This window comes from Coenobita brevimanus, chromosome 41 (assembly GCF_032717465.1).
Source record: "Coenobita brevimanus isolate Jiangsu-jjx chromosome 41, ASM3271746v2, whole genome shotgun sequence".
Lineage (NCBI taxonomy): Eukaryota > Metazoa > Arthropoda > Malacostraca > Decapoda > Coenobitidae > Coenobita > Coenobita brevimanus.
This window is the reverse complement of record NC_136994.1, coordinates 14823050-14847861: the sequence shown is the minus strand read 5'-3', so window position 1 is coordinate 14847861 and position 24812 is coordinate 14823050. Positions and strand designations below refer to the sequence as shown.

Below are 24812 nucleotides of genomic sequence, written 5' to 3'. Positions count from 1 at the left end.
GGATGGTGAACATCAGGAGATTCAAGGAACTAAGAGGCTGTAATAGGCTAGCTACAATCCCTGACACCACAACACACAAAATAACCTCATGCACCTCACTCTCACAATTTGGTAAACCTTCACCATAACACCAACAAAAGATCTCTCTCTGGGTGCCCAGTTGAAGTGGCTGGTTTCCTGCAGTCTTTCAGGCTCACATCCCGATGTGCCCGGGGCCACAACACCAACAACAAGAAGTGAAAACTGCACATAATTCATGAATGTGTTATTGTCTTTGTGTAGGCACTTGCTGTGGTTACACTTGGGAAGATGTTCCTTCAACATGAGGATCAGGCCAAACGCATCATCCCTGCGCTGGGCAAGATGCTGGACACCACCAAACACCCGGCAATGAAGGTCAACATTGTCTTCACTCTGTCTGATATGTGTGTCAGGTGAGTGGCCCTTGTAGGGAGGATGCCCCAGACAGATACAGTCATGGTCTTTTTTCACCCCAAAACCTCAGTTCCTTTACATTCACAAAATCCAGATTAAGTTCATTTACATTCTCAGAATCACAAACTTAATTTCTTTATTCTCCCAGAATCCAAAACTTAGTTCCTTGGCACCCTCAAAACCTAAAACTTTGTTCCTATGCACTCTCAGAACCCAAAACTTACTTCCATTCTTAAAACCCAAAACTTGCTTCCATTACACTGTTGAAACCACCAACTTTCTTCCATAAAACTCTCAAAACTCAGAGCTTTAGGCCATGCTAAATAACCAGTAATAAGTTCATGTGTTTCAATGATGCTGCAGTACAGTAGTTTGCAACCTCAGAAATGTAAGTGGATTATTGTCTGTAAAGAAAAGGACTAATAAAGAGTGCTGTATGTGCAGGTGTGTGACACATGGACTGAAGTGTAAGTCGATTAATGACTGTGAATATGAAAGACCTGATCAGCAATGAGTGTTTTCTGTGCAGATATGCAACCCTGGTGGATCCACTGATGCCACAAGTGACAGCATGCTTGCGTGACCCCAATTTGCAAGTCCGCCGCACCACACTCACACTCCTCATCAACCTCCTGCAGGAAGATTACCTCAAACTTAAGGGATCATTTTTCTACAGGATTCTTCAGGTACATCCAATGGCTTATTAGTGTTGTTGTTGTTATTATTATTATTATTATTATTATTATTGTAGTTGTTGTTGACCCTAGGTTCATAAACTCAACAGACTGCAGGCTGAAGATGCCCATCTGCAGTGTATCATCCTCCATTTGGTGGACAGGGAGGGAGCTTAGGGGTGTTGGTATTAGCAGTTAGCTCTGGCACCCAGTTTTATGGGTGTCATTGCTAGAAGGTGCCTATCTTCAGGACATGTGGCTTGTTAAAAATGGTACTAGCCAAATCCATATTACCCTCTTGGAAGCATAGGGATCTGATGCTAGGCTGCCATAGCCCAGAATATTTCATTATCAGTATCATATCATCTGGACTTCCTTCCCTACCCTAGGGCAGGGTGAGAAGTAGCAACATCCAGACATCTAGAGTTTTTCCAGGCCAGTAGGTCATGCTTCCATTCACTCGTCAAGGTTGACTAGGCTGCAAATTGGCCATACACGTTTGACTTATGGGTTCCTTCTGGACCGTGGGGTCCCACCCCAGTGTGACATCTGTCAACTCACAATAACTTGCAGGCATTTCTTATTGGACTGTCCGACCTATGCCCGCTCTCGGGCGAAATTTTTAACAAATAGGGGATCCCTATCAGTTGTTTTAGGTAATAGGGCAAATGTTTCTAGCCTTATGGCATTTTTAAAGGAGACAGGGCTATACTGCAAGCTGTGATTGGTGTTGTCATAGTTATGTTTTAGGGCTTGCTGACTACATCTGTTTTCATTTTACCTGCGATTTTAGTTGCATGGTTATTGTGTAGTAGTTTTCTCAATTTTTACACTCATTCTTTTAAACTATCGTCTTTCATATCTCACTCATCAAAGCGCTGAATGACCTATCAGGTCCTAGTGCTTGGCCTTTGGCCTAAACTTCATATTCCATTTCATTCCATTCACTCGTCATTCAAACCCCCAGAATCCTGGTTCTATCTGATATGCCAGAATATTTAAAGGTTGAAAGTTGAACTATGTTGCTGGTTGCCAAGTACTTAATGGAAAAACTTCTGGCCACCTCTAGGACTTTTAACTGTACCATGTAAGCCACAGTCCTTCCTGATCTGGGCACTCTACCACCAGGCCTATTGATTAATTATGCTAGGTGCCATTGTTTTGACTGCATAATAAGGAGTCAAATTATGTATTATGTAGTCTATCTATCTATCTATTGCCAGACGCCTCAATCCCGTGGCCACAAACAAATCGCCTCCACGTCGCCCTGTCCCCCGCCATTTCACTGCCCTGCTCCCAACTCACACCAACCTCTCTCATATACCTCTCCACCCCATCCCTCCATCTCATCCTCGGCCTCACCCTCCCTCTTCCCCCCTCAACCTCACTCACATACACTCTCTTCGTCAGTCTTTCACTCTCCATCCTCTCCACATGGCCAAACCACCTCAGTGTGTTCCTCATAACGCTTCCTATCACATCCACATCGACACCACAACGCTCCTTTATATCCTCATTTGTCAGCCTGTCTCTCCATGTGACTCCACAGGCTCCTCTTAAATAACTCATTTCCACTGCTCTCACTCTTGACTTGTGTCCTTCCAGCAGCGTCCAAGCTTCACTTCCATTCGTCGGAGTTGGTATCACAATACTGCATGTAGTAATTTTTTCACTTCCATGCTCACTTCCCTGTTTCTTATCACTGCTTTCAAAGAACCAGCAACCTTTCTTCCTTGTTGTACCCTTTCAAGCACTTCACCCTCCAAACTTCCATCCTTACTTATCACACTATCCAAGTACTTAAACGTACTCACATTTTCCATTTCCTCACCATCCGACCTCACTGTACATTCACTGACTTCACCTCTCTCAAATACCATCACTTTACTCTTCCCTATATTCACCTTTAGATTCCGTTTCTTACACACTCTCCCAAACTCATCCACCAAGCTTGCAGCTCCCTTTCGTCTTCACTCAACAACACAGTATCATCTGCAAACAACAGTACAGGGAGTTTCCAAACACTATCCTCTCTCACCAGGCCATTATGTAGTCAAATTAGATATTATATAGTTTGTCCTTGATTCAAGTTGTTTCACTTAAAAATAGTTTCAATATTATGTAGCAAATGAATCGCTGTAAAGTTATTTTGAAGTCAAAAGTGAGTTTCTGTATTCTTGTATTGTATCTCATCATTCTTGAATGAGCAATAAATCTCACTTAAGGTTGTTTTACTTAAGTGTTTCACCAGTACAGTATACATACTAGGCCTAAGTGAGGATTGATTGTGGTTACCTTCATTTTTTAAAATCTTTTCATTCTGGTGACTTAATTCCCCCCCCCCTCCCCCCAATCCTAGGAGAGCTGTTTAGTGGTGAAGAACTTAATGAATGATCTGATTCATCCACCTCTGGAAGTCTCCCCTAGGCTGAATAAAGTAATCTCTAAATAACTTGCATTGAGTGGGAAAATACGCCATCAGGTGGAAGGGATTGAAGTAAAGTAACCTAACCTAACCGTGTTGTGTGGTGCAGTGCCTGACTGACAGTGATGAGGACATCCGCAGCACGGCAACTTTCTATGTGACAGAGCGCCTTCTGAAACGCTTCCCGAAGATTTTGTGCCAGCATTTCATTGAGTGCATCTTCCACTACAACTGCTATGAGGTCAGTGATCCTGCCTCTGTGTGTCAGCTTTGAGCTTTGGTGCTTACAACAATACATGTGAAAGCCTAGTCATCTGTACACACAGTACTTTTTTAGTATGGTACAGTTTAAAGACTCATCATCATCGCCATCATCCCTACTTCTTTTCCCACCCAAGGATGTGAGATAGGGTCCAGAAAACATGAAAAGAGAAAAACATACAGTAATCAATGTAGAACTAATCAGCAGCATGCCCAATGAAAACGCCACAAACTCATTCACTCAGCATTCAAGATCTGAAATTACGTGCAGATGGTTAAGGCCTGAATTCAAGACAGTGGTAAACCTCGGGTTTGAGGCTGGTATAAACTACAGATTAGGTATTATTCAGTCTTTGATTATAGCTTAGGGTTTAGCCTTTTCAGGTCACTGGATTATATCTCAGATAATTTGAGAGTGAGTAATCTGAGACTTAAACCTTATACTGAAGCATTCAGACATGATATTCACAGCCAAAATCAACATGCATTTTTAGCTTAACTGAGATTATTTGGCAGAAAAACCAGCCACAAAAAAGTCACTTCCTACCCAGTCAGTACAATAATATGAGAAAAAATAATCCAGTATAAATGTAGCTGTATAAAGAATCCATGACTAGTCATGAATAGTTCAGTACTGGTAAGTTAGTAAGCTTTTGTGGGGAGCATAAACAATTTGCATTTGCAGTTCATTTTTATTACTATGTCAGCTATCGCTTTATCTGCCATATGTAAATTTGATAATTATACAAGTCTTAATGATAGTCATTATCAGTTGTTCATTAGTGTTATGATGTAAAAGTATCAGAAATTGAAGCCATGTGTCAAACTGCTTCAGTCTAACTGTGTTTCAGAGGAGGGGGATATATAAATGACGTGAATTACTGTTACGACTGCTTCTTTGAAACAAATCCATGTTTCTGATCAAGCATATGCACTTTGGGTACCGTTACTAGAAAAATATGTTGATGGAAGCATTTATGTTACAGTAGGCTTCTGTTTGCACATCTTTCAGTTTTATGATGCCAAAGTTTGGTGATAAACAATGGGTTACTGTTTGCACAGATGATAGTTTGAATAGCTGCAAAGGTACAGCAACCCCTCCCCATCCCATGACCAGCATGACTGAGGAAGCGCTCAGGTGGCTACAAGCGAGTGTTGCCAAACAGAAATCTGGAAAAGAGCTAAACTGAACCGTCGGTGAACAGTAAAAAATTTCACGCTATGCTGGATTTAAGAATGTGCTAGACATAAAAGAAAGCCCAAGACCCCAATATTTGCACTACTGATAAAGTTCTGTGATAGAGAAGTAAGTTACAGTAATAATAGGCTACTGTTTAGTTTGCACAGCTTACTTAATGTAGAGAGGACAAGGAAGTTTGATTCTTATTTTTTATGACATTATCACACATGTTACCCAATAGTCTCCTCTCCACTAACTCTTCAGTCTGTAGAGATGTTTGAAAAGAATAATCTCATATTTATTTTGACACTTGCCAGCCACAATCTCCCATCAGTCCTCCACCCTAAGGCAGTTTAAACCACAGATTGACTAAACCTTGGACTTAGTGCCACAGCAGCTTAAACCCTTGTTCTGAATATTGTTCATCAGGGATTATGCTTTAATCCAGGTTTTAAACTGGGGATCGGGTTCAAAACCGAGACTTGAATTTGGGCCTTAGCTTTTGAAACAACCGTAATTTTGGGAGCTTGAGTGATTGTATGGCCCATATCACTGGGTGTGGTGTGATAGTTCTCCCAGTTTAATACTTCCCATGTTTGTGATTCACTCCATTCTTAGATGGGAAAAAAGGTCGGGACGGTAATGATGTTGGAAAGTAGATGCTGTATTTGTGTATCTGTGTACACTAATATTGTGTGTTTGGTGTAGTTTCACTCCCACCTCCCCATTATTTACCCATTTATTTTAATTGTTTTAGTTAGTGGTTGGTGAGGGCACTCACCATCCACTCACTTCATGTAGTGCTGCTCTTTGTGTGACTTCACTTTCCTCTCTTCCTTCCTTATTTCTTTCCATTCTCTTCTGTCGTTTTTCCTTCATTCTTTCCTCCTCCTTATTCCTACAGGTGTCTATGCTCCCTCTTCTGTCTTTGTTTCCTTCATTCTTTCCTCTTCCTTCTGCCTCTGGGTGACTCTACATTGAGTGACAAGCCAAATGGTTTCCTGTACACCAGGAAACCAGGTACTATGCTGGGTGGTAACCATAACACCAAATTATGGCGCCTGGTGGTTTATTGGGCAATTAAAGCGCTCCAGTCAGATTGAGCATGTGCAGGTTTATATCCAAGGGATGGTTAGGGTTTATTGCTCACATAATGCCACTCAGGGATGAGTGAGGCTGGTCACTCTCATCTTAAATGTCAGGACCAACTTACCTAGCCCCAGGCTTCTACATTCCTCGTGGAGCAACACAGGATTAGATGATGATGTTTTAGTTCCATTTTATTGACTCAGCATGGCATACTCTGATCTATCCTCATACCTAACATAGCCTCTTCTGATTTGATTTATCTGTTAACCAAACCTAGTCTAAGCTAATAGCCCAGCTTAGTGCAACCCAAACCAAACTAACCTAACCATTTATCTACTCATCCATATATAGTATCAATCTGTTTATTGGATGATGCTGGTTGGATGAATATTGTAAGAAAGATACCATGGCAAGGATTTGGCACGCCCCTTATTTTAACTTGATAGTTGATGGATTAACTCTGTCTAATAAGTAAAACAAGTTGCATTTATAATGGAAAAAAAAAAATGTACAGAGGACCATGCCCGTGGGGTGAAGTCAGGATTCCGGAAGACTGAATGGTCAGTGAGCAAGTGTGGCCCATGTGTTGAATAATTCTCCCTCCGTTATGTTTTCTCTTTCCATGATTTCTGGACTTTTCCTGACCCCAACTTTTGATGGGAAATGGAGGCCAGAATGATGGTGATGTTTATGGATCCATTGAAGTGTAGCCATCATAAGGCATTTCCATCATTAGTCAGATTCAACCTCCTAATAATATGACCAGCTCAGCAACCCCACCCACAAGGCACACAAGGGTTTCAACTAGTCCAACCAGAGAAGGAAGGAAGAGTTGTTGTCACTGGCAAGTAAGGAGATGTAGTGAGGTAGGATTCAGAAAACAAGGAAAGAGAGAGCACAAAACTCCACAAAAATTATTCTGTGTACCATCAGTTCTCCCCCCCCCTCCCCTCCCATCAGGAGCACTTTGGCCTGCCTCTAGGCAACTCTGTTTTATCATTTAAAGCCTGGGTGGCCAGTTGCTCTTCCTTGAGTGGCATTATGTAAAGTGTATACTGTGAAACTTCATAATATAAAATAATTTTCCTTCTGCCTTCAGGAACATGAGAGCTACAATCGATTCAGCCAGAGTAGGCAGGAGAAGGAGTTGTTCTCACTGGCGGGTAAGGAACACTTGGAGGAGCGTCATGCCATCTACCGCTTCATGTTGGATCACATGCCTGATGACCAGCGCTTCTACACCACACAGCGACTATGTCAGGACATTCTTGGTGAGCTTTGATCTCTACATAAATACTGTACATCAAAATCATCATCCAGACCTCTTTTAGCCATATAATGATGAGGAGAGGCAGAGTCCATAAAGCAGTTATGTATACCGTACGTACATAAAAATGATGCCATGCTTCTTAAGGAATCCACATACTGAGGCTGGCCATGGTACTGCTAATTTTTTTTATGGACTGGAAGCTAGACCAAGTACCAAAACCAGCCACTTGCTACAAGCAGTTGCAGGAAACTGTTGGAAGAAAAGGAATATAAAATGTGCTGTAAGATTTGTAACAGTTTGTGATTTTAGACTCAAACTTTGACACGTTTACTTGTAGCTGAATGTTTTCTGTCTAAGAGTGGTGATTGTGTGGCTGTATTTTCTTCACTTTAATATGGCCTAAGATTGCCACCTCATTATCTGGAATGCTAAGTTTCAACCATAGATTAACAACACAACACAGGATGATGCTAGCCAAGAAGAGATATGGAAAGATATGAAGCCATAGCATTGTCCATTTCTGCCTCTGAGCTACGTACAATAAGCTGCATAGGGATGAAACTCTGGGTCAGGTTTAGATGAAAGAACTATAGTTATCAAGATTGCCACACAGATAAATGGGAAGAAAAAATAACCTCATCTTTTCATCCCCAGGCGGAGTTGTTGACGGAAGGATCAAGCTTACGCCCTCAAGCTTACCAATGCTAGAGGACACATTAACGGTCTTACGTAGTGACGAGATCAAGCTGGCCTCTCTGAAGTCCCGACCAGAGGATAACGACCAGCCCACTGACCAGGCTGAGCAGGCGGCCATGGCAGGGATGGCTGTCAAGAAGAAGATCATCTCACAGGTAATGGCACACGGGGAGATGGTGGGGGCCAGGACAGAATTTATTATGTATTTACTCTGTCTATCTGTCTGTCCATCTATTTTTTTCACTGTGTCTGTCTATGTCTATCTGTTTTTCTTTGGGAGGCTCTAATATCTGTTCTTCTATCTGTCATTAAGTTATTATGTCCATCTGTTTATCTGTCCATCTTGACTGCCTTTTTGTTGTTTTATCGGTTTGTCAATATCTCTCTTATGTATCAATGTTTGACAGTTTCTGTAAGCTATCTATCTGTCTCTATCAGTCTTTATCCATCCATCCATCATCCAATCCTACGTTCCCCCATGAGGAGCGTAGGAGCCTGGGGCTAGGCAGTTGGTCCTGACATTTAAGATGAGAGTGACCAACCTCACTCATCCCTGAGTGGCATTACGTGAGCAATAAACCCCAACCACCTCTTGGATATAAACCTTCACCGGCTCAGTCCGATTGGAGCACAATACTTACCCACTAAACCACCAGGCGCCAAAATTTGGTTATATGGTTACCATTTGGCTTGTCACTCAGTGTAGAGTCACCCATAGGCAGAAGGAAGAGGAAAGAATGAAGGAATGAAAGACAGAAGAGGGAGTGTAAAGTCACCCGTAGGCAGAAGGACGAGGAAAGAATGAAGGAAAGAAAGATAGAAGAAGATATCTACCTACATAAACCAACCATATTTATTATTCCATCTTTCTGTCTGTCTCTCAGTTTCTCAGTGTATGTATATCTGTCTAACTTTCTGTCTGTCTTTCAGATCGTTCAGTATATCTATGTGTCCATTTATGTCTCATCATCCTCAGATAATAAGTGCAGTTCATTCAGGGTTGTAGTATATAACAAAAATATGTTCAAGCTTCTCTGTCTCCACTCTCACTACTCCTTCCCTCCCCTTCCATCCCTTCCTTTCCCTTCTTTAATACTTCTTCCCTCCATCCCCTTTTCTTAGGTAACCCACATGACTATAGCCAGACAAATGGCCATATTGTCATTGGGTTAGGAAGAGTTGTGGCACCACTTCCTCAGCAATCTACTCTACATGTGGCAGTTATTCTCTTCTGAATTGTACATACATTTTGTCAAAATGGATTGCATAAATAACCACAGCAGCAACACCACCATAATATATGGATATGGCAGTCCCATTTCCTGACACTTGTGGTGCAAACATCCTTGTAACTTTGTGTACACAGGAAGGGGGAGGAGGGGAATTCTGTGATGTATATTGCAGAAAGGATATCCGTACATGTTTTTGTTGTTTATCTCTTTATTGTGTGGCTGGAAACTAAGGCAGTGAATGTTGTTTTGTTAGTGTCTTGGTAAACCGTCGCACATTATTGTTCTCATGTTACTTGTTTCTGTCTGGAACATCACCTTGCCATGTTTTGATGGTGTACAACACTTACAGAACAAGAGAATTCACCAACAGAAGTTAGAATTGACCCACCTGCAGTTATTTTTGTTGCCACCTGCTGTCCCTGTCATTCAGAATGGCCCCACTGTCTCAGCTTGTTCAGTGCTTCCTCCATCATTTTAGTTCGTCACTAGTCTGTCTTTTCCTTATCTCCAGATCCCTATCTTTGGCAGCAGTAACTGGTTCTTGATGTTGTTGATGCCTCAGTCTCATCTGAATTTAAACTTGTGGACACCAGACTGCTGGCAGAGGAGCTGACACTTATAAGAGACTTCCTGCAGAGATTTGAAACTGGTGGCTGTATGCTTAGGTAAAAATGTGGATACCTCCAGTTGCACTCGACACCGGTCGTTGTGCTTAACCCCTAATGTGCGGCCATGGACAGCCGACCCCCCCCGGGTGGTGGGGTTGTATCGCGGTCTGAGTACCTGTAGGAAAATATTAGGCAAAAATCAGAGATTAACCCTAGAACATTATACTTGGTATGGCAGATAGTACTTACATTCAGCTTTCTCCAGAGACAGGTGTTGAGCCTTCGTGGACTACCCAAGGACTTATGGAGACTTGCAAAGTTGGGTAACCAAATCTTCACTTTCACACCTCCAGCAACCCGGTTTCCCCTCTACCACAGCCTCATGCTGTCACAGTAAACTTTATACTACAACATACAGGTAGTTTGGAATCCGTATTTGTACAATGAGCACTGAAAATAAGGCTAAAATCAACGGAATTTACGGCCGACATGCAGCGCGGCGGCAGTCTTCCCATCACTCAACAAACATTTCCATTTTCACAGCTAAAAACATGTATACTACATTATTTTCAATCATATTACTTCCCAAAAGATCACCGTGGCGCGCTTTTTATTCTGCCTTACGCCCGTCACTCTATTCTCGTTCCTGTCGGCCACTTGCACTGACTCGGAAGAGCTAGAACTCGCCATAATGTCACTTTGAAAGCCTGCGGTAAACTGACGCTAAACAGGGGCAAACCATGCGAAAAAAAGCTAGTGTTACAACTGGGGAAACAAGTGTTTCCTATTAGCATAAACTGCTTGTGAGAGGAGAGCGCAGATTTACAGTTCTGAGCAGTCAGAGCGCTGCCATGTATCACAGCCAGGCTGGCCGGGCCGTGGTGGGGGGGGAGGGGGGGAAAACACGATACTTGGCAACAACGGAGGTCAGTAGTACAAAGGTAAAGTATGCTAATTGTAGCTAAAGGGTGGTGGTACTGATAGACAATACCAGCTGGAACATCCTTGCCCGCGTTTATTCAAAATTAACTCGAATCGCAAACGCGACGCTCCGCCGTTATGTCCTTTTTGGCGAGCGTCGCAAATGCGACGATCCGCGTTTGAGGGGTTAAACTAGTGCTTTAACCATTATGATTTGCCGAGCCAATATATCGCAGATACAGGTATTTGCATTTTTTTATAATCCCGAACCAGTACCAATATCTACTGCAAATATTGGACATGAACGGAAGAAACATTAAATTGACTTTTATTGAAGATTTCGTTCATTATTTTGCCCGATTCTGTGTGAAAGAATGTTGTTACCATGACACTGCTTTGCAGCTTAATAAAGTCTTACTGAAAACTATTAAATGTTCATTATAGTAAGTGGGTAGGTGGGAAAGGGGAAAAGAAAAAAGAACTGAAGGCCGAAAGTAATGAGTTGACAGTGGGGTATTCCGCATACTGGTGATGTGTAAGTGTGGTAGCCGTGTAGCTTAATGTAAGTAGTATATACACGCTGTAGAAATAAGTGTGAACTGCTGCATCCATAAGTACACACTATGACATTCCCCAACTCCCCATACACAAGACACCATACAACAAATACAAGCACTCAGCACTCAAATAAACAATAAAATATCAGTGCAGCAAACACTGAATTGGAATAATTATCTCCAAGCACTTGATCACAAAACAAACACCAACAAACTCTACAAAACACTAATAAGCACCACACTCTCCAACAGCAACACTACACAATCACACTGCCATCATAACAACAGACACCATACCTTCAGAAAAACAACAAGCAAAGTCTCTCATCAATCACTTTGCACATGTCTGCCATCTAAACCCCCATCGCGATGACCGACGTGTCATCTGTTGTAAGAGACACTTCCCCACAGACCCAGACTTCGCACATTTCGTGTACAACCAGACGAAGCACATCATTAGCAACCTCAAACACTCATCTGCCTGTGGACCAGACAACATAAGCAACATACACCTTAAACACCTTGGACCACACAGCATATCAGCACTCACCAACATATCAAACTACAGCTACTCACACAACATAACACCCAACATCTGGAAGCATGGCTTTATCATCACTATCCCCAAACCCAACAAAGACCCCACGTTACCTTCCTCACGCCGCCCCATCACACTCCTCTGCACCCCCTCCAAAGTCACTGAACAACTGGTACTACAACTAGTTACACCTCACACCCCCCTAGCCCCATCATGGTTTTAGGCCACTACACTCCACAAACACACTTACAGACCTTACACAGAGAGTTTTTGATGGCATCAATTCAGCTGGGCCACCACACAGAACACTCCTAGTCACACTAGACATTAGCAAAGCTTTTGATCCCATACCCCACCACAACCTCACAAACAAAATATTCAACACAAACATGCACATTAACACAAAAAGATAGCTGGCAAACTATTTAGCAGGCAGATGTGCACATGTAACATTTGCCAGTCAGTCTTCAAACATCAGATACTTCACAAATGACATCCCTCAAGGATCTGTTTTGTCCTCTACACTCTTTAACCTATGCACGCACGACAGTGACTACATACCCGCACCCCACACACCACAGATACACATAGCTTCCTATGCAGATGATATAACACTTACATGTACACACCAAAACGCAAACAGCTGCACACATCCTCAAACCTTACCTCAACACACTACACGAATGGTTCACCACAAACAGGCTCAAAATAGCCCCAGCCAAATCTGCAGTGACCCTTCTCACAAACTGGACAGCAGAACACACACACACACACACACACACACACACACACACACAAATCCTTGGTGTAACATACATTACATACATTACATTAAACATACATTACATTAAACAAAGCATCACACACATTAAAGATAAATTAACACCAAGACTCAATGCCTTGAGATCACTTGCCCACACAACAATTGGACACAACAAAGAAACCACCACCACAGTATGCAAACAATATATACATTCAGTGATGAATTATGCAAGCCCTGCATGGGCTCCTAACCTCACTAAAACACACTACAACACTCTACAGACCGTACAGAACAAGGCCCTAAAAATAATCACAAGCTGCACAGCTACTACACCCACAGACCACCTACACCAAGAAACCAAAGTCCTCAAAGGCAAGAATCATCTGGACGTGAGAGGCACCCAAATTCTCGCCACAGCCTCCACAAACCCACACCATCCACTACACTACGTGGCGACACATCCACACACACCAAGGAACATCAAAACAACACCCAACACATGATATCATACACAAATACTGTCATCTCTCCCTCCTCGCCTGCCTCAGACCAGCTTCCAGAAACATATCCATACTCAAATCACTCGCTGCTCCATTCAGTCACTTAGACAACACACAGCTGCATGCATGGCCTTCTGATATCCACCTTTCTGAATCCTATCTCCCTCATGAGGACAGGGTCCACCTGGCCAGGCTGAGATGTGGTCATCATCCAGCCTTCTTATGTTACCAGAAGAGGCTGGATGACACCGTTGCTGATGCCTGTCCAGGATGCAACGCAGCATCCCATACTGTTAAGCACATTATGGAAGACTGCATTGCACACAGTCATCTATGCCTACAGCACAGTATACACTCCTTGAAAGCTCTGTGGGAAAGCCCGGTCTCGGCTGTGGCTTTCCTTAGGGACTCGGGGCTGTTCGGCAGACTGCCTAGGGAACAACTACTGCTACTAATACAGAATATGGAATCCTCGTTTGTGGGATGCCACATTTATGCTATCTTTGAATGCAAAAATTACTGGGAAAACATGAAGCTTGAGAAAGTATTTTTATAGTCATTCTCAGATACATGTAATATAATGATATACAGTGTACTAGAAACCCAGTCTTCTTATACCATCATATGCATCATTCTCACCCCATGCCACAACTGTGACTGAGCATACGGATAATTTGTGGAATCCACTTGTGGAGTGGTGCAATTACAGAGATGTGGCATGGTAGAATTTTTGTTTAATCATATGCCCATCAGAGGTGCCGGTATTCTTGTAGGATAATTCCTTCACTTGAATGGCATTTTCAAGTTGTTCATGATACCACCAGACAAGATGCTGGAGAGGGATACTGTCATGTAGTGACATATAATTGTGCTGCTCCACTGCCTGGTTATACAGTTGTTCCTCAATTCCCTCCCTATCCCCCAAAAGGAAGATGGTGGACAGCAGGAACAGGGCAGCATCAGCCTGCAGTCCACCAGGTTCTTACTGAGATGTTCATGGGGTTGCAACTTCCAGCCACTACCACCAGACAGTTTTAGTAACCCTTGGAGAGACTTTATGAACTTGAGGATATAAGATATAGTGTCCATTAATCCCTTGACTACAAGACATATCCCATGTTGAATATAATTGTTTGGTATTAGCAAGAATAAAGTAAAATAAGGATATCAGTGGAGCGGTTCAGGAGGCCCACCCATAGCACCTCATCCATACCACTATTGCTGTACAGTATCTGACGTAGTAGTACTGTATATTCTTCGATGGTATGTAAACTGCATGTTTCCGTATAGAAAAGAGATGTGAATAGCATATGAAAGATTAATAAGTTATATTACCCCCCCCCCCCCCCCACCAAAAAAAAAAAAAAAAAAAAAAAAAAAAAAAAAAAAATATTTGAAGAGGTGCCAGAAGGCTTCCAGATGAAGAAGAGCAGCAGTAGTGATTAGTAGACGGGAACTCCGCCAGCAAAACCATACTGTCATTAGATGCTGTAATTCCAGAGGGGTGGCCACAGACAAATCACCTCCACATCACTCTGTCCTTTGCCATCAGGCTACCCTTCTTCTGACTCATTCCACCTTCATTCACATACGTCTCCACCTCTCCCTCTGTCTTCCTCTGCCTCACTCACGTATTCTGTCCTTGTCAGTCCGTCATTCTACAAAATCTCCACATGTGCAGACGTTGGCTCACACAGTAGAGAGGTGGCCTGCAGGCCTACCGGACCCAAGTTCAAATCCCCGCTGGGGCAGGGAACAGTTTAAGGACTTGAATTTCACTAAATAAGACTTTACTGATCAACCAGAAGACCCGGCGACATGTCGTAAAAATACCCCCACTAATACCACTACACCAGTCCTGTATGAGACAGCCCTAGCATGTATTCAATATGTACAATGGGAGTTAGCGCCAAAATGGTGACGTGAAGAGGTGAATGGCATGTAGGAGGACTACCGGGCCTTGATAGCAGGCTGTGAAGCCTATGCTCGGAGTCAGAAACATTAAAAAAATAAATAAATAAAAATAAAAACACTTCTAACACTTTCCAGTATTTGCACATCGTATCACAGTGCTTCTTACCTCTCTCATTTGTCTGTTTAAAATACAGCTTCTGCATATACTGTACTCTTCAGTCTTGTTGTTCTGTCTCATCACAGCCTTGCTTCTTCTTCATTAGTTTTTGTTACTGATCCTAGAGTTCTTTGAGTTAATGACCCATCTTAAAGTACATAATTCCCTACTGACATTGTTCCTGAACAATACAGTACATAATAAATGTTTAAGTGGAATACAGACGAGGGTGATTATGCACACTACATGTGATAATAATTTGGAACTCTAATTATCCACACAGATTTGTTCCTTAGAACTTTTCAGTTACATATACTTGCATTTCAGTGAGAGACTGCCTCTGAAAACTGTGTTTATTCAACTTGTTATTATTAGTCTTTGCTGCTACTACATAACTAATAACCTGGTAGTTGTATGTTGCTGATGTGTATAAGCAGATGAGAATAAAGCAGAAACAAACCTTGAAAATAGATAACTGCTTGATTAGATTATAGAGCAGGTCTTCCTTTATCTGGATTTCCTACTGCTTGCAACCTCGTCTTTTAAATGCAGTGTGTCCTGACATCTTGAAAAGAACAGATCTTGAATTTGGCCTTCTATTATCTTGTTTTCATTTTTTCTTGATAAAATAAAAACAAGATAATTGAAGATACTGTATTTGGAAGGTTGTGCATAGGTTGCAGTAATAAACAAGAATTTGTCAGTTCTCTGGTGTGAATCATGTTACAGTATTCTAAATTTTACATATATATATATATGTATATAAAGATGGTCTCAGCTCTTAGTAAACCATTGAACATTACCACCCCAGTCACTTATAATTATTTGTAGTCCATTTAAAGTATCACGGCAATGTTACCCTGCCTTCCATTCAGTTGATTAGTTCATATTAATGAAGGAGATTAATGAAACAATTCTTCTTATTATATTTGGCCTTTAGTGTCTCTCAGCTTCATATCAACTAGTCACAGCTCAACACTTAGACTGGGGGCACGGCTCTGTTTTGTCAAGTTAGACTAATTGGATGATTGCACCATAAATACTGCTTGAATTTAGCAGAACTTAGTGTGTGGGCAGTGGGTAGATAATAACCATGTGGAAAAAACAGTAGGCTGTAGTCTGTAATGACACTGGTTGAAATCATGGCTGTTGTAGTAAATTGAGTATTTGATGTAATTTCTAAGTTATTGCTATTTTATCATAAGGTCCAATGACAGACATTCCTGTCAGCACCATCACATCAGTTTTTAACTGGAAACTCCTCCAGCAGAGACTGGTTGTTACTGCAAGTGTTGATGTGTGAGGGTATGTTGGGAGGTTTGTGAGTAAGGACAGTTATTGACCTTAGGAACACATTAATTGTAAGGGTGAGGTGAGGGGTGAATTTCTTGTCCCACTGCAGAATGCAGCTGCTTTCTGAGGCTGTGGCATCATTCAACATGCAGGCATTCACATGCCTGTGTGTTGATTTTATATAAACTTTGCACTTTTTGATACCACTAAAAAATTTCTACTGCACTCTTCTCAGAGAAAAGGAATCCTCCCACAGGTAATGACGAGAACGTTCTCTTTTACCTCGGCTTTACTGTCATTAATTTGCCATGTCTCTCCAGTACAGTATTGCAGTCCTTTGAAACTTATGTTTGGTTAACCTTTTTTTTTTTTTTTTTTTTTTTTTTTTTGAAGAGCGCTTTGGGGGAATGGTTTTTGTATAGGCACTCCTCACTTAATTTCAAAGAAGTTTGCTGGCAAATGGCTGCTTAAAGTGATTCTTCTAGCTTTTAGTTAAGGGGTTACAGCAACACTAATATTTTGTAGATTTTAAGTCAGATATCTTTAAATGAGGAGTACCTGTGTATGGTAGTTTACGATCTAGTAGCAAGCATGATAATCTCCAGTGTCTACAACAAAGCCACCATACATAGATGCATATGAGATCATTTCATTTTCCCATGTACAGGCACTCCCCACATTGTCTAGGATGAGTGCAGGCAAAATATTACATACAGTACTTCACCTGACCCATCAAGTTTGCAGTGAATCATGAACTTTAAATAAAAGAAGAGCAACGGTAATTCATCAGCATCTTTTCCATCAGTATGAGGACATTCTTTGTATTTTATTCTGGCTAATGGCAGATGATTTTCTTTAGCTCAGAAGAAACCCCTTGAGGGTGAATTGGTCCACAGAGAAACAGTTTAATTAGACAGTTTTAAAGGAGGAGTACCTGTATTGTAACTTTGTGTTTGTAGTGAGGACACTTCATTACAATATTTCATTTCCTTTCGTTTCATTTTTGTCTGTCTGCAAGGTTTGCCCTGAGTTTTCCTCTGTTGCTTTCTGTTGTTGGTTTTTTTATCTGTGCATGAATAAATGGTACTGTATACATGATGCTATGTATTGTGGATGGAGAGGGATGGTGAGTGGTTGAGAGAATGAAGATGTTTGTTTCGATTGATTTTTGTATTTAATGACGCTGTAATAAATATTGTATCTTGCTGGATTCTAAATAGACTGATTTGGAAGATTGATTTTCACCCATACTATTGCATGACACTGAAGGATACAAACTGATAACTTTGTTTATAATAACTATGTTTGCTTTGTAGTACCTAAAGTCTGACAGATTAGTTCTTACACTGTTAGAATATTTGAAAAGCAGTACTGCCTCAATATGAAGATGTACAGTTCAGGACGTAAGTTCCCCTAATATTTCACATGTTCTGCTTCTTACTGCCCTTTGCTGGCCAACATTCTGTAGCAGTTAGAGAGGTTATGTTTCTGTACAGTACCTATAGATGATTCCCTTTGTGATATGATGTGAGAGGGAAGAAGGTGATGGGCATACCCCATGTGTGAGGTTGAATCATTCGTTCATTTCGTTTCGTTTCATTCTTGAAGGCTCCAGCAGGCTTGTATGCATCAGCCTTGGTCACCTAATGGCAGCCCTCCATGCTGCTCGATCCCTGGCAGCTTCACTATTTAGTCTCTTATCCCTGAGGTCACATTCACTGACTTTGTCCCAGGTCTTTTTCGGTCTACCTCTCACCACTATACCCCCAGCATTAACATTTCTCACATTCTGATCCCAGTTATCATCCCCCATCATCTCCCCATGCCCAAACCATCTCAATCTACCTCTCCTCATTACAACACCAATACACTCCAGTCCGATCATACCTCTCAACTCTTCCATCATAAACTTAGCCCCCCAGGCCTCACACTCAGAGATGCACTGCACACCCACCTAATCATTGCCATTTCTGTAAGTTTGAGCCTGTAACGATCCTCTTCCTTTACTCTCCAGGTCTCACTACCATACAGCACTACACTCCCAGCACATGCTGCATACAGTACAAAGATCCCTTAGCACAGTGGGCAAGCCCTCTCAATGTCAGGAGAGGAAACAGCTCCCTGAACTTCTTCCAACCACTCCTCACTCTAACCACAGAGCTAGCTCCAGCCCCACCGCCAGCACATAGCATGTCTCCCAAATAACAAAACTCTTCCACACACTCAAGAGACTCGCCAGCAAGTTCAGTCTTTTCATGCCAGGCAATCTCCACCTGCATCCCCCGACACCGCACACATGAATTCAGCATTATCACACAGTCTGCCTCTGATACCACTACATCTCCTATGCACCCACTTATCACAAACACAGCACAAGATGGAATTACTTCCTACACCCTTGTGGCAAATCGCACATGGCCACTCTTCTTTGACAGTGCTGCTACCAGCCCTAGATACTATCACTTTTGTTTTATCTGCATGTACTCTTACACCCTTGTTCCTGATATCATCTTGCCACTTCCTAAATCTTTCCTTTGCCTTCCTTTCATTCTCTATAGTCAACACCAAATCGTCAGCATGTATCATCGCCCACGGGAGTCCATTTCTGAAGTCATGTGAGAGGGCTTCAGGTACAATAATAAGTAACAAGGGGCTGACCCCTGATGCACACCAACATTCACCAAAATCTCCATTCACCCTTACCTGGGTGTGAGCACCCACACACATAGCTACAATGACCCTAACCAGCCACTCCTCGATCCCAAGTTTTCTCATTGCCCACTTCATAACCTCTCTAGGGACTCTGTCAATGGCCTTCTTCAAATCAACAAAAACAAAGTACAATTCCCTTTTCATTCCTACATATTTTTCCTGAAGCTGTCAAACAATGAATATGGCATCAGTGGTCCCTTTGTCTGGCATAAACCCAGACTGCATCTCATCAACATTCACTCTTCCTTTAATCATACCTTCTAGAACTCTCTCCATTACCTTCATTATCTGGTCTAAATGCTTTATGCCTCTACAATTTCCTCTTTCCAGGTCGTCACCCTTCGCCTTGTACACATTTACAATTACACTCTTCAGCCACTCATCTGGGACAATGCACTCATATATAATCATATTCATCAAATCAGTAACTAACCCCATTTCTGTATCTCTTGAGGCTTTCAGCATTTCAGCAGTCAACCCAGACACACCTGCTGCCTTCCCCACCTGCATCCTGCCTATTGCCCTGCTCACAGTAGCAGTGTCAATGAAAGGCCAAGGGAACACTGGATCTGATGGCTCCAAGCCTTTCCTGCCCCAGTCAAACTCCTCATTCAACAACCAGTTGTAATGCTTTCTCCAGGCATCTTTAACATCCCCACTGAAGCTGAGGAATATTGGGTAAACTTGTGTCCTTGACTATACCAGTTCCTGTCAGATGGTACTGTGCTTCCATCATTGTCAAATTTGCACCCTTGACTTGCCAGTTAACCTGATGGCATTGTTCTTGGGTCCTGACTGAGTAACTCTGGCTCTGAATGGCAGACATATTGAGCATGGGCTGTATGAAAAAGTTGATGACACCACCTGAGCATAGAGTAAATTTATCCTCTCCTCGTGGCATGAAAAGTGCACATCTGTATTTGGTTATACAATCCAGGAGACAGAAAGTGATGGATGACTCTGACAACACATGAGTGTCAACTTTTTTATGGAACTGCAGGTAGTATGGTTATTTATGCCACAGCTACCAGCTTTATTATCGTGCATTGGTTAGCATGGGTTATTTAATATAATGATTGGCTGAAGTACAGTACTGTGTACCCATCACCAGTTTGTTGTACTCTGAACCCATATAATATCTTTTTAAGTAGTGTAGAGTAACATTCAGCTGCATTTGGATTGTTTTTGAATATTCTACATACATGTAGTATGTACTTAAACCTGCATCCTTAATTCTCTCAAACCTCATCCCAGCATAAATGTGTTATAGGTACTGTATTTACATGGAGGCATTAACCCCCTTAGCCATGGGATGTCATTTATAGTTTATTCATGCCTCTATCAGACACTTTTAGAGTGTAGGAAAGCATCCTGGTACAGTATTGAAGAAGTTAGGGAAGGGTGTATCCAATCCCTCCAGTTCCAAAATTATTTCCTGAGCAACATCATGCTATCACATGGTAGCAACAATAATCAAAACTAATATCATGTCATCACAGTGGGGGTTGAGGCCTTCATAATTTTTCTCTCCCCCACAAATTTAAGCACAGTACCCATAGTCAAAATAGCCTGATATAGGTAAACATTGATGTGATTATGAAGCCTAATGCCTTGTCCTAATCCATCCATGCAGGTGGTAAAGTGCAACATGATAGAGAACATCATACCCATCATGATGTCAGTGAAGCACAAGCTGGAGGAACAGCGGTCCCCATTGATGAAGCACCTCCTCCTCTTCTTCAAGGAGATTATGAAGGACTATAAGAATGAGGTGAGGATACTATACAGTAGCTCCCATATATAAAAGTTACAAATTTTCATATTTTTTAAGAAGGTATTTATTATTACGGTATTGTTATTATACAAGTTATTATTATTATTTTTTCTGTGACATGTACAAAATGCTGTTGTGTATTCAGTATTTATTAATACGTAAAGTTCCTAATGATACAAATAATTATCTGTCTATCTATCTATTGCCAGACACCATAATCCTGTAAGGGGTGGCCATTTGACTTTGAGTTCTTTAACGGGGAGGGGCACTAACCCTCCACCAACCCATTTGTTGACACGTAGGGAGTCCATATGATTACATTTACTTAAAAGCAGTTTGTACATCAATGGTATTCTAGTTGCTGCATGTATTCATAATGTTCAGCAGTGATCTGTTCATATTTAGCCTCATATACAGTGTTAGTGAATTTCAGCTGACAGACTTCACTGGTTACAGGGAATCTCTCGGTCCCTGTTAAGTTTGCATGTTGTGGAGCAACTGTATTGTTTTTATAATTAAACGTTGAGCATCAGTCTTACTTAAGTAACAGAAATGAAACTGAATTTCTGCCATTCCATGTAAAATCCAGGTATTTTAGAATATACATTGTAACAATATGGCTTCAGTACAGTACAGTCAACCTTCTCAAATACAGATTCCTTAGGCTTGAAGTGTATTCAAACTTCAGAATAATTTGAACTTTAGAAAGGCTGAGTGTTGCGTGATTGAAAGTATTGCCCAGAGTTTTACTTCAGTTCCAACCACAACCAGCCTTTTTATTACTGTATGTTGGCACTTGGTCTTGTTTTCAGTTAAACACCTCATTAACCACTTCCTGAATATCGTTTTGTTTTGTTTATAAGGACTCCAACATGCTTGCATGTGTCAGCCTTGGTCACCTAATGGTGGCGCTCCATGCTACTTGATCTCTGGCAGCCTCCCTATTCAGGCCCTTATCCCTGAGGTCACACTCTGTGACCTCTTCCCAGGTCTTTTTCAGTCTTCCTTTCGGAACCCTACCCCCAGCGCTAACACTTTGCACTTTCTGTGCCCACTTGTCATTCCCCATCCTCTCCACATGCCCAAATCATCTTAATCTACCTCTCCTCATCACAACACCAGTACATTGCAGTTCCATACCAAATTGCAGTAGGGCTGTGCAGATAGTGACACTAACAGTCTGATACTAATGTCGCTATCTGTGGGACAAATTCTTACCTAAATAAATCAAATTAGCACCAGAGTACAGGTCTCCCTCGTTTTACGTTGTATCATTTTACGATATTTCGCATTTACGATCCTCCTTCTTTAGTACCAAGTGTTCATTTTACGATTGAGCTCCCTCGCATTTACGATTGGGCATGTGCAAATCCTGCACTCACAGGCAGATCAGCCGAGAGATGCGTGGCATACCCACCCCACCCACACAGTTTCCCGCGCTTTTGCCAGTCTCACCCGCGTGCTTGTTCAGCATACAACCTCTGTGCATCTGTGTACATCACTGCCCATGGTATTACTATTTCTCCTGTTCTTCATATTTTGCACCCCTAGTGCCACCACCGTGATGTCTTGTAAACGCCCTGCAACATCTGGTGCTGGTGATATGAAGCCAAAGAAAGCAAGTACGTCCTTAACCCTGGAGTCTAAGCTTAATGTTGTGAAGCAGCACGAAGCAGGTGAGGGGGCAAACTCCATCGCTCGTTCCATGAGTCTTGCACAGTCGACTGTATTGACTGTTATACAGCATGCTGTCAACATTAAGAAAGCTGGGGAGACAAGCATGACTTTACAATACATAAAACATCATCATTATTATTACATATTAGATCACTTGTATGGGTCTTGGGTTCCTTATACACGAGTCCAGGAACGCATCCCTATTTATCCCATTAAACCTTAATTTCGCTTTTCGATACTGTATTTCGGTTTACGATTGCCTTTCTAGGAACGCATACCAGTCGTAAAACGAGGGAGACCTGTACTAAAAAAACATCAACAGTGGGATACAGTGGCATCCTGCGACAAGTGACGATTGCTTTGCGTTCAGTGTCAACGTTGCCAGGATCCAGACACTGGCAAGTCAGCCTGCCAGCCCTCCATTCTCAAGCAGCCTGTCACTATCTGTGCAGCATGTCTCACTATGAGATAGTTTCTATCCTGTTGCTATATGTGAAAGTGCTAAGCAAAATACAATAATACTATCGGCACAACCCTACTGTAATGTAAAAAAAACTAAAAAAAAAAAGAAAAAAAAAAGGAGAAAGAAACCCAACCATGACAGTAGAAGATATTACATTTAGTAAATACCATACAGTATTGAGCAACTGCCAGAGATTATGGAACTTTTTATTATACTGTATTTTGTGAAAATGAGGGAGTTTGATGTATGGTAACTGTGTCTCAGATGTATATTTAAAGTTATAATTGCCATTAGGAATAAGGGAAACCAGAGCGACAAAATGGTGCAATGGTGGCCTCCCATGTTGGACATAATATTCAGTGCAACAAAGATATTAATGATTAACTTTACCTATCCTAGACACGGGCCGAACAGGGTAGTACTCCCGAGGGGAATGGGAATGGTGGTGATAGGGAGAGCTGGAGCTCCTGTTTCACTAGCTATCTAACCATCCCCCTTTGCTGACCTTTTCAGTGTGACAGTAACATGGAGAGTAGACCAGCATACTCTCCCAAACATTTCCTCTAACTATCTATGCACTACACCACATGCACTTTACATTTCACACAACATATCCTACTACGCTACAGGGGTTGGCGCCAGCAAGGGCATGCGGCCAGAAAACTTTGCCCCCTCTACCTAGTGGCGGACTTCTGGGGGGAGGCGTGGCGGGGGTTCCGCCGGCATAGATCATGGGTCCAGGGCGAGATGGGGCTCGGGCCTGTGCTAGAGGGTACAGGGCATTGCGGTTCCCAGGCTGCCGCTTCCGCCCAATAGAGAGGGGCCCGAACCTGGGAGTAGCGTCCCAGGAGGCTGCCCTATCAGTGGGTGTATAATGGCGGGATAGTTGCAGTGCCAAGACACGCTTGGAGGGTGTCCCTGCAGCTGTCCTGGCAGGGTGCCCCGAGGCCACTACCACAGCCACTGGTAAGCTGGTGGGCTAGGGGTCCCAGATCCATTGCCTGGACCTGGGACTGTGCGGTGAGTGGGACCTGTGCTGTGTCTGTCCCCATTGATTAATACTGAAGATGACAAAACAAAAAGGTTTCAAAGCAAGCCTGAGGACAGTAAATCACCCATGGGGATGAGGGTGGGTTCATGGAATGTGGGAAGTTTGAGGGGAAGAGCAGGGGAAGTCGTTGAGGCATTCAGTAGGAGGTGGGTGGACGTGGCGTGTTTGCAGGAAGTCCGGTACAGGGGTGGATCAGCCAGAAAGATTGTTGGGAAGGACTCTTGCTATAAGTTGTTTTGGCAGGGGAGGACAGACGGATATGGAGGTGTTGGTGTGATGGTTGCGGAGAAATGGGTGGAATATGTTATGAATGTTTTGAGAGTAAGTTTATAGGATATTGGTTGTGAAAATTCTGTTGGGAAGAAAGATAGCTGTGATTATATCGGCATATGCTCCACAGGCAGGATTGGATGAATCAGAGAAAGATAGATTTTGGGATGATTTAATACGTGTAGTGGGTGGTATGCGGGATGATGAGATAGTGATTTTGGGAGGGGACTTAAATGGTCATGTAGGTGAAGCAGCCCAAGGTTATGAAGGAGTGCATGGGGGATGTGCATATGGTCTAAGGAATGCAGAAGGGGAAAGGATACTCGAGTTTGGGGAGGCAACGGACATGATT

At 42.3% G+C, this 24812-nt stretch overlaps 1 protein-coding gene across 1 annotated transcript in view; it reads left to right on the top strand.

Moving 5' to 3' along the window:
• Positions 1-24812, top strand: part of Cap-D3 (Chromosome associated protein D3) — a 52858-nt gene that overhangs the window by 21203 nt on the left and 6843 nt on the right. The window contains exons 9-14 of the mRNA XM_080270592.1: positions 283-434; positions 965-1121; positions 3644-3775; positions 7164-7335; positions 7989-8185; positions 20859-20996. Coding sequence (XP_080126718.1) covers positions 283-434; positions 965-1121; positions 3644-3775; positions 7164-7335; positions 7989-8185; positions 20859-20996 — 948 coding nt within the window. The remainder of the gene's footprint in view (positions 1-282; positions 435-964; positions 1122-3643; positions 3776-7163; positions 7336-7988; positions 8186-20858; positions 20997-24812) is intronic.